The sequence below is a fragment of the Trachurus trachurus genome, assembly GCF_905171665.1.
Source record: "Trachurus trachurus genome assembly, chromosome: 11".
In the NCBI taxonomy this organism is placed as follows: Eukaryota; Metazoa; Chordata; class Actinopteri; order Carangiformes; family Carangidae; genus Trachurus; species Trachurus trachurus.
The window spans coordinates 26,288,090-26,302,247 of record NC_139904.1 but is presented as its reverse complement, the minus strand read 5'-3'; the positions used below and the strand labels follow the sequence as shown (position 1 = coordinate 26,302,247).

General features: G+C 42.0%; 1 protein-coding gene across 3 annotated transcripts in view; it reads right to left on the bottom strand.

Moving 5' to 3' along the window:
- The window catches only part of col16a1 (collagen, type XVI, alpha 1), a 69,758-nt gene that overhangs the window by 16,728 nt on the left and 38,872 nt on the right, over positions 1-14,158 (bottom strand). For 2 of the 3 annotated variants that reach the window (XM_083982438.1, XM_083982440.1), the window contains exons 10-41: positions 12,219-12,254; positions 12,070-12,120; positions 11,744-11,776; positions 11,538-11,582; positions 10,965-11,003; positions 10,766-10,828; positions 9,790-9,834; positions 9,598-9,693; positions 9,295-9,333; positions 8,384-8,428; positions 8,227-8,262; positions 8,020-8,142; positions 7,288-7,323; positions 6,853-6,888; positions 6,483-6,611; positions 6,256-6,300; positions 5,907-5,942; positions 5,763-5,816; positions 5,528-5,578; positions 5,327-5,449; positions 4,348-4,383; positions 3,385-3,492; positions 3,002-3,124; positions 2,871-2,924; positions 2,730-2,771; positions 2,301-2,336; positions 2,169-2,222; positions 1,979-2,047; positions 1,832-1,885; positions 1,449-1,475; positions 447-503; positions 76-120 (exon numbers count right to left, since the gene is read on the bottom strand). In XM_083982438.1, coding sequence (XP_083838564.1) covers positions 76-120; positions 447-503; positions 1,449-1,475; positions 1,832-1,885; positions 1,979-2,047; positions 2,169-2,222; positions 2,301-2,336; positions 2,730-2,771; positions 2,871-2,924; positions 3,002-3,124; positions 3,385-3,492; positions 4,348-4,383; positions 5,327-5,449; positions 5,528-5,578; positions 5,763-5,816; positions 5,907-5,942; positions 6,256-6,300; positions 6,483-6,611; positions 6,853-6,888; positions 7,288-7,323; positions 8,020-8,142; positions 8,227-8,262; positions 8,384-8,428; positions 9,295-9,333; positions 9,598-9,693; positions 9,790-9,834; positions 10,766-10,828; positions 10,965-11,003; positions 11,538-11,582; positions 11,744-11,776; positions 12,070-12,120; positions 12,219-12,254 — 1,866 coding nt within the window. The remainder of the gene's footprint in view (positions 1-75; positions 121-446; positions 504-1,448; positions 1,476-1,831; positions 1,886-1,978; positions 2,048-2,168; positions 2,223-2,300; positions 2,337-2,729; positions 2,772-2,870; positions 2,925-3,001; positions 3,125-3,384; positions 3,493-4,347; positions 4,384-5,326; positions 5,450-5,527; positions 5,579-5,762; positions 5,817-5,906; positions 5,943-6,255; positions 6,301-6,482; positions 6,612-6,852; positions 6,889-7,287; positions 7,324-8,019; positions 8,143-8,226; positions 8,263-8,383; positions 8,429-9,294; positions 9,334-9,597; positions 9,694-9,789; positions 9,835-10,765; positions 10,829-10,964; positions 11,004-11,537; positions 11,583-11,743; positions 11,777-12,069; positions 12,121-12,218; positions 12,255-14,158) is intronic. The other variant, XM_083982439.1, reaches the window with a different exon arrangement.

Below are 14,158 nucleotides of genomic sequence, written 5' to 3'. Positions count from 1 at the left end.
CAAGGTAAGAAGTGAAACAAGGCTTTCAAACAGAGCCCAAGTTATCAGATCGGGCGACTGGTTGACATATCAGACCTGAGGCCCAGTCTGCCATGCATTTGTTGGAGTTCCTGGAGCTCCCTGGAGGGCAAATATAGTCAAAATCAGAGCAGCACTGATGCTTACACAAACAGAATTTACATAAAGCACACAGTGTGTGGTTAACAATAATGCAACAAATGTCAGTTTTGAAGTTTCTTTTCCTCCGCTTAGTAATATGCTTAAATTCAGCGGGTTGTCTCGTCTGATCTGAGGTCGTTGACAGATGCAAAGGAGAAAATAACCAAGCATGAACACAAACCCTAAAGAAAGCATATTAAAACAATATTAATGGGTATCAAACTGCATTGAAGCAGGATTTCTCTGTTGTATGTTTACAGTGTGTATGTGTGAAAGCATGTACTCACAGGTCCTCCTATGCCTGTATGTGTCACTGTTTTGCAGTTGCAATCTCCAGGTTCACCCTGAAATATACATCAAAGAAAAGAGCCACAAAAAAGGATAAAGTGAAAGTCTTTGCACATTTTAAGCAAAGGCTGCGAAAAACTGAATCCTCATTCAACTTTAAAACCACTGGTACTGTAGGAAAGTCAGAAGTCTTAGCCTTCAGGATTCTTTTGTTCAGTTTTTGCTAAATCCTGAAATCTTATCTATCAAAAAGGTACTCATAACTCCAAGGAATGGAGTGCAGCAAATGTCTTTCATACCATTTTATGAAGAGAAATCATTGCATTACATGAAATTGTCCCTAAAGCCTAGATGTTGTGCAAGAAAACGATAAATGTGTTGTGCTTTGATGAAAAAAGGGAGTAATTCCTGTAAAATCTATAACAAGAAGAGCCCACCTGATAGACCTAATTACACACTTGACTCATATCTTTCCTCCTTAAAGTATACATGAGCTTTCCCAGAATAGCTACAACTTTTAAGACTCCCTAAATGCTACCTCTTTTGGTCATTCTCTCTAACTCTCCCACCTTTTCCTCTTTCTTAACTTTAGTTTTCCATTAAACATAGCCATCACAAAGGCTTCCGTCCCAATATCTTACACCCCTGCTGACCCTTAAGCACTGTCTCCACCACTTCTTCATCTTTCCCACCCTCTCAGTGACAGTGACTGGTGGCTCTAAAAATTCGGTAATTAATAGTCTCACACACAGTGTCTCTTAAGACCCCGAAACTCCTCTTGTCTGCCAGCAACAGTACACTTGTCACCTCCGTCACTACTCTCTCCATGCCCTGAGGCCCCTGTGTGCATCTGTGTGCCAGCACATGTGTGTGTGTGTGTGTGTGGCGATATCAGGGGGAGTGGGAGGGTGTTGAACCATCTCTTGCGATTACCATCTGTTCCACCCCCTTATATTTAAACCCCTCCAGATCCCTTCATCCAAACAAAACGGTAGACTTACCTTGTCCCCCCTAGCTCCATCACGTCCCTGCAAGAGAAGAAGACAACACACACACACAAACATTTAGTTAGTCTTGTTTTGTTGTTCCAGAAGAAAGCTCACAGGGCAGTGAACTGAGTGTAGATCAGGGGACAGAAGATGAGATGGGAGCAGACATTGCCCCTGCTATGGATAGAGGCAGACATCCTTGGTTACAAATGATGCCTAAATCAAGGACAATTCCCAAAGAAGCTCAGAGAAAATTAAAACTCTGAACTGACGCCAACACAGAGGCAACAACTCAGTGTACTACTTAAATTTCTCTAACATCTCTTCAAGCTCCTGATGCACATGCATGAAAACAGGCAAATTAAATACACACAGTACGTAATAAGACAACTCACAGGTCTGCCATCACCTCCTGGCAATCCCATAGAGCCAGGTGCTCCATCTTTCCCCTGTGGGTCAAAACATAAATAGAAATCAGTGTTTGGCAATATCAAAGCATGACATTATATACACATTTGCAAAAAGATACATTAATGTCCTACCGGGGGCCCTTCTACTCCACGGCCCACAGGCCCCTGTGGTCCAGGAAGCCCTATATCTCCTCGTGAGCCCTATGAACAAGAAACACACACTGTGTGAGTCTCAGAGCTTCACTTTGCTACGAAGAACAGGGTTCATTTGACTGCATATTGCAATGATATGTTGATTCTCCACCAATCTATTTAATGCTACCTTTTCCCCTCCAGGGCCGATAGGGCCAGGTAATCCTATGGCTCCAGGAGGTCCCTATACAAAGCACAAGACCAAATTAAAAATATGCAAAGTTAAACTGGAGTTAAACTTAGAAATATGGGTGAAACTTACTACAGGTCCTGCCAGCCCTCGTGGTCCTTCTTCACCCTAGAAATAAATGAAAAGACCAAACAAAAAGGGGATTAAGAATGGGAGGAGACAGAGAGCAGAGTGTGCAGTGAAGATGGGGACTGCTTTCCCCAGGTCAACACAGCATCAAATGAAGATTCCATGACATGATGAATCAGAGGATTTGAAAGAGGATTAGATTTGGATGGTTATTTAAAACCTTGTGACATTTATGTTTTTTTAGACCTCGGAGGGAGGAAAAATCTAAATGCTGACATAAAAGGAGAGTATGGTGTTCATTAGTGAGATCCCAGCTGGAGTGCCTTCATCTAGAAGCTGTGTGTCCTTCGTGTTTGACAGAGCTGCATTAGTTGTTGTCATTAAACTTTTTTATTGATCCAGATGTGCTTTTAAAAGACATGTCAGCCTTACTTGAGGTCCTTGAAGGCCGACTCCTGCGACACCAGCTTCTCCCTGCAGGCGGCACAAGACAAGACAGATTAGAATCTGCCAGTGACTCATGAAAAGACACATAATTATAAACATGATGATACAATAAATAGGCATTCACACCTTGCTTCCTTTGGGACCGACAGGCCCCTGCACACCTGGTAAGCCTGGTTTTCCCTGGAACAAGTGATATGATCATCAGTAATGCTCATACCCCAGTGGGGCAGACGTAAGTAACTGCACAGTTCCCTTACGTTTTTGCCAGGCTTTCCTTCTCCTGGGGGACCAGGGTCTCCTCTCTCTCCTTTGGGACCTGGCACAGCTACACCGTCACCTACTCCAGTGCCCAGAGAAGGACAGCTGGTACAGGCATCACCCTGGAAAAAATAAACAAAATTTTGCAGATGATTTTAACCCCTGGAAACCATTATTGGTCCAGTGGCATCTTAAATATCACCTGTAATTGGGCATCCCAGGTGGATGGACCTAACTAGATTTCTACAACACATTTAGAAAGGCATAAGGCTTGCTATATCTTATACTGCCACAATTGTTTTTTTTTAAAGAAAAGAAAAGAACAGCAGGGTAATGAAAAATTAAAGTTAATTTGATCTGACTTAGTTCAGCCACTCTGTACCTTCTCTCCCTTTAAGCCCATTAGTCCATCGCGACCAGGCTCTCCGGGCAGTCCTGGTGCTCCAGCAGCTCCATCCAGTCCATTATCTCCTTGGTCTCCCGTTTCACCCTGGTAAAATTGAAATACAATGAAAAAAGGATACCCTTCTATGTCCCAGCGCTAACATGAAAAATACATGCTGAAGCTTTGTACCGGCAACACCAGGGTGCAGTGGTTTTACAAGTACTTGCCCATTTTATTTGTGTTGTGCATCCATAGAAGAATGTCAACAATACATAGTCCTGTAGTTGGTTTCATGGTATGATAACTGTTGGTGGTTGAAAGAAGTGTGCTGCTAGAAAGCAAACGTGGATGTGAATGATGCATGACTTAAAATATTTAAAACCCCTTAGATGGTTGGGCCAGTGGTATTGTCTGGTTCAGAATACATCATTCAGGCCAATATTAGAGGCTGAGCTGACATCTAATGTTTAATAAAAACAATTAGCTGAGATATCATTGCTAGATACAGTATATCTAACTCTAAAACAGAGATAATCCAGCAACTGTTTGACTCCACACAAGTCTAGTTCCTTGGAAAAGTATCAATGTAACTTAAGGACCCAGTGCTCTATTGGTGACAAATGTATTTTGCTGTTTTTTGGGTATTTTTGTTTTTGTGTTGTTGTTTTGTTTTGTGTTGTTTTTTTGTTGTTTTTTTTGGGTGGGGGGGTTGCAGTGATGCATATGTTCAAAAAGAGTGACTTGAATTGAAATAACCTGAAATTAGTTTGAGTGCCTGAGCTCCTTTTAAATATTTTTTAAACCCATGCTTGGTAATTTTTCTGAAGACATCCTCGCTCCCAGTAGAGAGACAAATTAGTTGGTAAAGTCTGACTGTCTCTGAAGACCACCAGCGACTCCAGGTCATGCAGTGGGTTATGTAACATAGAGACTGCAAAAAAACCTTGAGAAGAAATTTACCTTGTCTCCCTTTGCACCAGCAAGACCTGGCAGGCCCTGTGTGAGAAAGTAGGGTGAAATACAAAAATCACAGTTAAAAGTATACAGGTGCATATTTGTAATACAGAGAATAGTAATTGTTTTATATGTTAACTGAAAATTACAAATAAAGTGTTAAAAAAAAAAAAGTATACAGGTGCATGCATACACACACACCACCATTATACTCTGTAACAGTCATTGGCAAGTATTGTAGAAGGCAAAATAACTATTGACATAAGGCACACCACAGAGGCACACAGCGTGTAATTGGGGGGGGGTCGACAGAAGCCAACAGAGATTTATTACACTTAGCAGAGACGGGTACAAGTCTGACCTCAAGTCTCAAGACAAGTCTTAAGTCTTTGACCTGAAGTTTCAAGTCTCTGTTAGCATTTGCCCTCTTCTGCTGAGTCTGTCTTAGAACACTCACTGCATAGCTATTATTATCATCCCTCTTTCATCAAGTAAAAACATTGATTGAATATATGACACAACACACAATGACAGGTTTTTTTCAAACTTGAAAAAAACTGTTGTGCCAAGCAGGTAACATTCGTTGGACCAGTCGTGCGGCACGCTGCAGAACAGAGCTCAGGTTTGCCACACTAAGATCCAAAAGCCCAGGCGAGAGGAATCAAAGATGGGGTGAAGGCAGTGATGAGGTCTTAAAGGGCAACATGCCCTCTAAAGGAAGGGCCAAGAAAGTCTTAGGAGTCCCTGGCCTTTTCCTCACCTAACACACTGTGTGTGTGTTCCTCCTTTCAGTTCGCAGTGTTGGATATGCAAGGATACTATAAGTATCTTTTCTAGCCCCTTGACCAGTCTAATCAGTTTGTTTCCAATTCAAAAAGGCTGTGATTTAAGGAAAGACAAAGCAAGTCCAAAATCTCCAAAAGTCTCCAAAAAAGCAGCCTGTGTGCATTCAAATCTAGATATTCTTCTTAAAGAGCAGTCGCACCTGTTTGCCATCAGCTCCAAGACCTGGAGGTCCAGGTGGCCCTGGAGGGCCTGGTTGGCCAGGCATTTTGTAACCAGCAGGTCCGCTGCCCACCTCAGCTGGCTGGCATACACCACACTCGCCCTAGGACAGTCAGGAAACTTAGCGTGCATGACAATCACGCTACAAAATGCTAAAAGCAATACATATGTCTGCACTTACCTTTGCACCCTTTAGGCCAGGGGTACCAACACCAGGCATCCCTTGCTCTCCCTGTCAAAGGGAAAATATAATATAACAATAAAACTGTATCATGAAAGTAAGGCATTGAAAATGTTAAACATCCCAACAAGCAGGGTGCAGCAACACTGCACCATTATTACTTTGAAAACACTGAGGAACAAGTCTGGAATCAGGTTATCAGAGTTCATCATTGCACTCTGCACTATTCTCCTACCTTTGGGCCTTTCTGTCCATCTTTGCCACTGGGGCCCCTTGGTCCAGTTTTTCCCTGTCAAATGGACACATTTCATTTCACAACATCACTGATTCAGGATGTGAAGTATGACTTTGAATTTCAAAGAAGTGAATCTCAACTCACCGGCTTACCATCAGCGCCTTTGCTGCCTGCACTACCCTGCATACACAAGCAGAGAAAAAAACACTTCAGTATCTAATTTATATATATATATATATACAGATGCATCTTTTAAATTGGTAATTCACATTTCATAGTAAGCTGCACCCCACGGGGAGCCATGTCAAATGATTAAGGCTTTTTTTTAAACTACCTTCTCTTTTGACTGATAAGTTCCCTGCTGAGTAAAATCCCTGTGGCTGACAATTTTAGCCACTGCTGTGATTACTTCCTCATGAAGTCTACTAAGAACCACATTCAAAAACTTACTGAGCTCCCTCTTCTCAGTCTGTTTTATTTTTATGTCTCTTACCGTCTCTCCTTGAAGGCCAGGTGATCCTGCCAGTCCTGGCACCCCCTTGTGGAGAAGAAAAAGTGAACGATAACACTGTACATCATTTTGTTCAAGTTCCTTATTATTGTTCACACATGCAAGGAAACATACCGACAAACCAGCAGTATTGTTTTTACTTTGGTAGTGTCTTTGGATATTTCAAATGCTCTGCTTAATCAGCACTTGAATTACTAGAACAGACTTACTTGTTCTCCCTTGTGTCCCACTCCAGGCTCTCCTTTCTCTCCCTTCTGTTGCAAGGTGTGGGTGGCAGTGCCGGGCATGACGTTAGCAGGCAACTCTCCGAGACTGGGGCACACAGAACATGGTTCTCCCTACAGCATGTGGACAAGAAGAGGTGTCAAAAGATACAGAAAACACAATGAACAGGGTTATTCACATCCTGACGCACCAAGACAGCTGCATATCATGCTACTGTTAAAAGGGTTCTGTAGGTCATGCCAGAAAGGCAAAGCACAGTTAACAAATAATGCTAACCAACCAAGTGACAGATAAATAAGGTAGTCTAAACACGGAATTGTTAAAACTAAAGTCTAATAAAGACACAGAGCTGACCTTTTCTCCTCTGATGCCATCTGATCCTGGTTCACCCTGCCAAAATATACAAAAACAACACACGTTCAAGACAGCAAATTGGCCCCAGCTTGCCCTGATGAGCATGTTTGCTTTGAGATGCATGGCGTTGTGAACATACTGGTCATTGTAATTAGGCAGATGCAGTATATCAGGAATGTGTAACTGGTTGTGTGTGTGTGTGGGAAGTTGGCATTCATGCACGTATGGGTACAGCCATACTGAGATGACTGTGTGTAGGACTCTCTTGTGTTTTGCAGAGTTTAGTTCAGGTAGTTTGCTCGCATCTGCTTTAGGAGAGAGCCTTCTGCACTGCTGATGTTAGCATATCTGTATGTGTGGGAACGCAGATGAGGTCACACTTCCTCAGAATATGAATCAACGATGCGGTGTAAATGAATGAGGGGATGTCTTTACCTTCTGTCCAGCCTTGCCATCTGTACCCTGATGGCCCTGGTAAAAGTGGAGAAAAGAAAAAAGAAGAGAGGAGCAGGGATGATCCAGAAGTAAGTGCTGTTAGTTCAACTTTATGAGTGTGAGGTCATATCTCACTCTCCCTCTCTGTTGTTCTACCTTCTCCTCCTTCTGCTCTAACCAGGTATGACAGATGGATGCTGGCACTATTGGAAATCGTTGCACACAGAATCTCATAAGGCTCTGGATTTATACCCCTCCCCCCATAAATAATTCCCCATTTCACCTGCCAGGGTAAGTGGGAAGATACGGAATAAAGAGAAAGACAAACACAAACACAATGCGAGGTATGTTGGGGGCCCACTAACCAGAGAGAGATGGAGGCATGTTAAAATTATATTACAAAAAATGACCTTTGCTATGGATAGTAACATTTTGTCAGAATATCATATTGTCTCCTTGAGCAGCTGCAACACTGTGAGAATTACAAGGGTGAGTACAACCCTAAGGTAGAAATAAACACCATACGCTCTGTCAGAATGATAAGAAAAATAAAATACACACACTATCAAACAACTGCTCAAGGCTCAATTGTCAGCTACAGTTCAGGCCATGTCTACAACTACCTAATAAAATATGTGGCAGGATTGTAAACAAGTTAAACTGAATATTATAGGCATGTTCAGAATACATTACAATTTGACATTTCAGTAGGTGTCAAACTCTTGTACGTACGGGCAATCCTCTCTCTCCTATGCCTGGTAATCCAGGCTCTCCTTTGGGGCCAGACTTTCCCGGCAGGGCCACCGTGTCACCCATGTCTGCAGGCAGCACAGGGCACACTTCACATGGATCACCCTAAAGATTGAACAGAACTCACATAAGCAGTATGTAGACAAGTGTGCAGATATGTAGATAACCAGTTTTAAGATAATGTTATACCTTCTCTCCTTTAGTCCCTGCAGGTCCTCTTGGTCCCTGAGAAATCATCAGAATATCAGTCAAACACTGGTGTGTGAGCTCACAGTTGGTGCACTGTCTTTTGGAAGCTCATGCATACATTACTGAATACCAATCAGTGTTTAAAAGAGTCTCTCACTGGATCTCCTGGGAATCCATCTTCCCCTGCAGGTCCTGAATCACCCTGTTAAAACAGATCACTGTGTATGTCATATTGTTACAGTTAGCCTGAAAACCTCCCTTAAAATAGCATCTTTGTGTGTCTAATATTGTAATACAAATTTCTGAATTCACAGAACACCATGCAATCCATACAAACATTGAATTTAGGATTGATATGCCTGGCTAGATTAGCGGCCGTCCCAGATCTGAGGGGATTTAGCTTCACCACATAGATTGGATAGATAGATTAATATGAATTATGTACCAACTGTTTATTCACTACTTATTTCAGGTGCCATTTGTTTTAGCTAATTCTTTTAGCCATTTTACTATTTCAGCAATTAGCTTTTTTCCTTTTTTTTTTAGCTAGCCTATCTTTCACTACTTTTAGCTAACTATTGCAGCTGTTAGCCATTTTTTTTAGCTAATCATTTCAAAACTTTTAGCTCTAGTATCAATTTCAACAATTTATTTGTTACTTATAGCTAGCTAACCCTTTTGAATCTGTTTTCTTCATAATATAGCTAACTATTTGAACCATCAATTGATATTTTCCTTAGAGGTATTTGAGCTATTTGTATTTCTCTGCTCAATTGCTAAAAAGTTCTTAATCACTCTAAATTGCAACGTAAGGTCTTAATGTGTTACAAGTCGCTCTGGTTGACTGGCCTGGTAACTAAAATGAAATGTAGCTAACTATTTACACACACACACACACACACACACACACACACACACACACACACACACACACACACACACACACACACACACACACACACACACACACACACACACAATTTAATGTATGTTATGTTGCAACCTGTGGGTAAATACACACAATTGCTTTTACATGTGATGGAAAGAAGAGAAAAAGGATTCACTTACTTTTTCTCCTTTTGCACCACCCGGTTCACCAGGAGGTCCCTGACATGAGAAAAAAGGACATAAATCTACTGAAATGCCTTTCTTAAGATCCTTTTAGGCTCCTGTCAAGGACAAAGAAAGCTACACCGAAAGAAGGATCCCTGCCAAGTCGTGTCCTGCACTTTAGAGAGCATTGTCTAATAAAACTTTTTGGTCAAACTGAGGTCATCTTTAAGAGGTAGACATTAGGATAATCAGTGACACCATCCAATTAGTACTTCTTCTTTTCTTCCACAGTTCTTTAATTTAAAAAAGTACACTTACTGGTGAGCCTGGCTTTCCAACTCCAGGCAGCCCTGGACGTCCAGGCTTCCCTGGCTCCCCGGCCAGCCCTTCAGGACCCACCATACCTGGGGTACCCTGGAAAACAAGTTTAACACAGTTCTGTTAAACTGAACAGAATGCATTTGACAGAAAGGTTGGTGGTAGAGACTGTTGGTCTTAATGCATACAGACCTTCTGTCCCTTGGGGCCGACCACACAGACAGACCCAGCTCGACCCTGGTAAATTGTGACAGGCAGAGAGAGAAGTGACAGCATCAGTATGGGTCGGTGACATCATCAGCATCAGACCCGAATGATCAAACTGTGCAGAAATCTGTCTCCAAAACGTCTTCATAAATTGTCAAAGAGACTTGTTGATTCCCCTTATTTGCTTGACATCTTACAATTGGAAACAGAAAAGAGGGAGAATTGTACAGTCTCTAAGATGTATTATCTTCAGTGGTGCATATGCAATATTTTCTGCCTGCCTGATTCAAGTCACATCAACAAGCACATTCATATTCACAATGTCAGATGGATGGGAGGCTTAAGAAAATCTATCCTCCACCAAATCCATCTGTCCACGACAAGCACTTAGCCTGGTGAACAGTTAAATGTGAGTGTGTCTGATGTCGAAAACCAGGGGAATATCTCAGAGCACACACACGTTGTAATTTGCTCCTCAAAACTTTTCATGCGTCTACAGGATCACTGCGCTGAACAGGGAAGATTAAAAGGTTTAAGTCTTCCTGAATAGGCGCTTGCCTGTGTGAGAGACGAACAGCACAGTCAATGAGGCAGCATTGATTGTGCAAGCTTTGTTGCTATAGCCTAATCTAACAGGCATTAACAGGCCGACTTAACGCCATGGGAGAGAGGAGGGGGGAGAAGAGATATCAATGGGAGTCCGAGCTTAAAGAGTAATACCATATAAGTTTACTGAATATCCACTCTTAGCCTGATAAAAGTGCCTGTGTAAGTGGATGTACATGTGTGTGTGTAGGTGTATTGGTGTGTTAATGAGTGCATGCTGACTTTAGCATCTTGTTGACATTATGTATATACCAGGCGAGATGTTTGACTTAACCTTGCAGCAAATCATATCTGAAAAACACTTTGTAATTACAGAAACTTTGTAGACAAGTTCAAAAACGAGAAAAACACCTACATCCCTCCCTGGAGTGCCTGTGAGACCATGTTGACCGATCTCTCCCTTCTGACCTTTCTCTCCCTAGACAGAGCCAGAGAAGAAAAGGTGAGGAAAACACAGAGAAAGGGGGAGAGACAAGCGTTAGAAATGCATTAAAAACATCATTATAAGGTCAAACGGCCATTATTCATCGACGAAAGTTTCTTAAACCTTTCACCTTGTACGCTGCTGCTTGATCCCAGTTGGCTGGTGCAGCCTGTGGAGAGAGGGAATGGAAATGAGGTCCGGATCAATGACCTGATTCTAAGGAGACATCATGCACACACCACTGGAGCACAGAAAACAGCACAGTGACCAGTCAGCAACCCGTATGGACTACCAGCAGGACCCATATGCTCCGCTCACACACAGGCACAAGGACAGGCACTGGCACACACACACACACACACACACACACACACAAAACCTGAGAAACATTGGCATAGATTTACAGCATATTATGATTGATATTATCTGGGAATATACAGTAGATCCATATTTCTGAGTCAGGTGCATCAAAGTTAGACTATACAGAAACATAAACAGTTGCAAAGACATTCATGCACGCAAGATGATTCTAATAATTAAACATACAAAGCACACCTTTATACCCACTGCACAATTAATATTGAGACGGGAAGTCTGCAAATGAGGTTTTGAATAAAGATGACACTAAATAGCTGAAGGGTTAGCAGGGTTTGGAGGCAGAGGGATGCAGTGCTGTAACCTGTGGCAGACGATTGGCACTCACCGACTCGCCTTTGTCTCCCTTCTGGCCCTTGGGTCCCTCTGTGCACTGAGGTTAGAGACATTCGGTTGGCATGTATTATCGTAGACCACTTTTGGCAAATATTTCAGGCTCATAGTGTAATGCATGCCAAATAACAAGACAATGCTCTTCTGCTAAGCAGGGCACGGCGTGAGTGTGAGACATGAGAGTGTGGAAAAGTTACTTACTGGACCTGAATGGATGCCAGAACAGTCATCACCCTAAGATGGAGAGAGGGAGAAGAGAAGAATGATTGCTTGTGGGTGTGGAAAAAAAATAAGTGAGTGCTGAAGAATGCATATCAGCTAGACAGTGGACTGGTCCACAGCCAGCATCATTCTATGCTAGACTACAGGAGCATCAAATTGTTGGTGTATGACCCAATGTGTATAATGCTAGGTATTAGCATTCGGTGCTAGGCATGTCTGGGCACATCACACATTCCGCTGATATTAGCCTTTCTACACACACGCACATAGACACACAAATCAGTGTACGTGTGCCTCATACTCACCCGGCTGCCTTTTTCCCCTTTCAACCCAGCAGTCCCACCGAAATTCACAACCTGTAACACACAACACCACACAGTTACACACTCTACAGTGATATGCATAAGTCATGTTCTAATGGAAAGAAGTGAGAGTAAAGATCAGTGATCCTTACATTTTCTTCCCTATTCAGGAATAAACAACCAGCACACTACAGACAGACACAGAAAAAGAGAATTATTATTATTATATTTGTAATATTCACTGAGAAAAACTATGTGTCTGAATAAAAGGATGTTTATGGACAAGTAAAATGCTGTTTCTGTATTCACCAGGCAGAGGCGCTGTTACACAAAACTAAAATGTGCTGAATCCCTGTGCTGCTACAGTATGCGGATGAAAGGTGGGCAAGTGGGCACTCATACACACACACACTCATCGTCTCCCATGGGAGAGGGAGATCAATAGGAATGTCTGATTCCCACAGCACAGGAGTGAGCAGACCAGCTGCTCCTCACAGAAGGACACACACATGTACACACACCAAATATGGATAACCATTATAAATAACTGAAGCATTATTTTAGCGGAAGCGAGTAATTAAAGCCGAGTCCCCCACCCGGTGTTTCTGCAAGCCTTGCTCCACACACCGGGAAGTTTGCATTTTGAAGCTGCAACTGTTAGCTTGCTGAGATGATGACAGACGGCCAGCAACAGCACAGAGACAATGTGTAATCCCCCCCCCCACCCCCCTTCTCCCCTCTCCCTCTCAAGAGCTACAAATCTATCAATGGCTGGCTCAACCGGCTGCAATGACGACTCACTGTTTCCGAGCTTGCCCCTGACTGTAGCATTAGTCAAGTCCCAAATATAGTTCCATTCAAACACCCACAGCAGCCTTTTGTTGTTTGTTCTCTGCAGTTTTCTCTTTAGTTAAAGTCAAATTCCTGTAAAAAAAAAAAACCTGTGTACTTTGTCTGTGCATAATGACAAGACCTTGTTGACGTTATTACCCTCAGTGAATTATGATTAATTTGATCTTGTAGCATCAAAAAGCACTGTATTGATGTTTGTATCCATACTGCATGTGAGGTTTTTCAAAGTACACATCCTATTGTGGACTGCTAACTTGTGACGATGAGTTTATGTTACGTGTGAGTCAGATCTTTTATTGAATTGAATGAAACATCCCAGTACAAGGTTTAATTTCAAAGTTGTATCCGTTGAAAAAGTACCATTCAGTTAAGGTTCTGTATTTGTTCCTTATTTTTGGCCTCTTGGGTGCAGGGTAACAAGCTGTCGACGTTTTGGATGCTACAGGCTCAATGTGTTTATCAGGTGGTACTAAACATTTATACGAGACGTTTCACTGATTACATTCATTTGATGTGAATATAATCAGTGAAATGGTGCCATCAAAGTAAAACTTTTAAATTTTGGCACGTACTCAACTTGTTAGTGTCAGATTCAAGTATTCAACATCCAAATGTTGCTAATAGGCTCATTTCCTCACATCCACGATTTCAATACTCAAACTCTCATTCTGCATTATGCATGCCAACACCTATGCTCATTCATTAACATAAGCATCTCAAAAGATGCTGAAATTCTGGTGCCAACATCCTGTCAGCATGGTTTGCTATTTAGTTTTAAACATCCCACTGGGCACATTTTTGGCCATTGTCTATCTGCCATGTCTTGACAGAACAGGGACAAAACCCAATGCTCAAGAAAGAAAATCTAATATCAGCATAAACATAACTTCTCAATCTCCTGGGCTGTAACTCCCAAAATCAATGCAGAGTTTGTGCTACTTTCTGAAATTTGAGATAACTTTCTGTGATACATGATGTAATGGCAAATGTATGAGGTGGAGTGGACCCTGGGATTTAATTTCTGAAATAGCTCTTTGTGTGTTAATAGATTCCTGCTGATTGGTCTAGCTGAGCCTTTTGACTCACATAACCGAGAAGACACTGATGTAGCAGATTCAGGCCATAGAGAAATAGCTGAAGTAGCATGACATTAACACCGTGATGAAAATTGATTTCTGACAGAGTTTTAGAATTGTGCAGCAGAAACCATATCTAACCCCTATTCAGATCATTTATTACC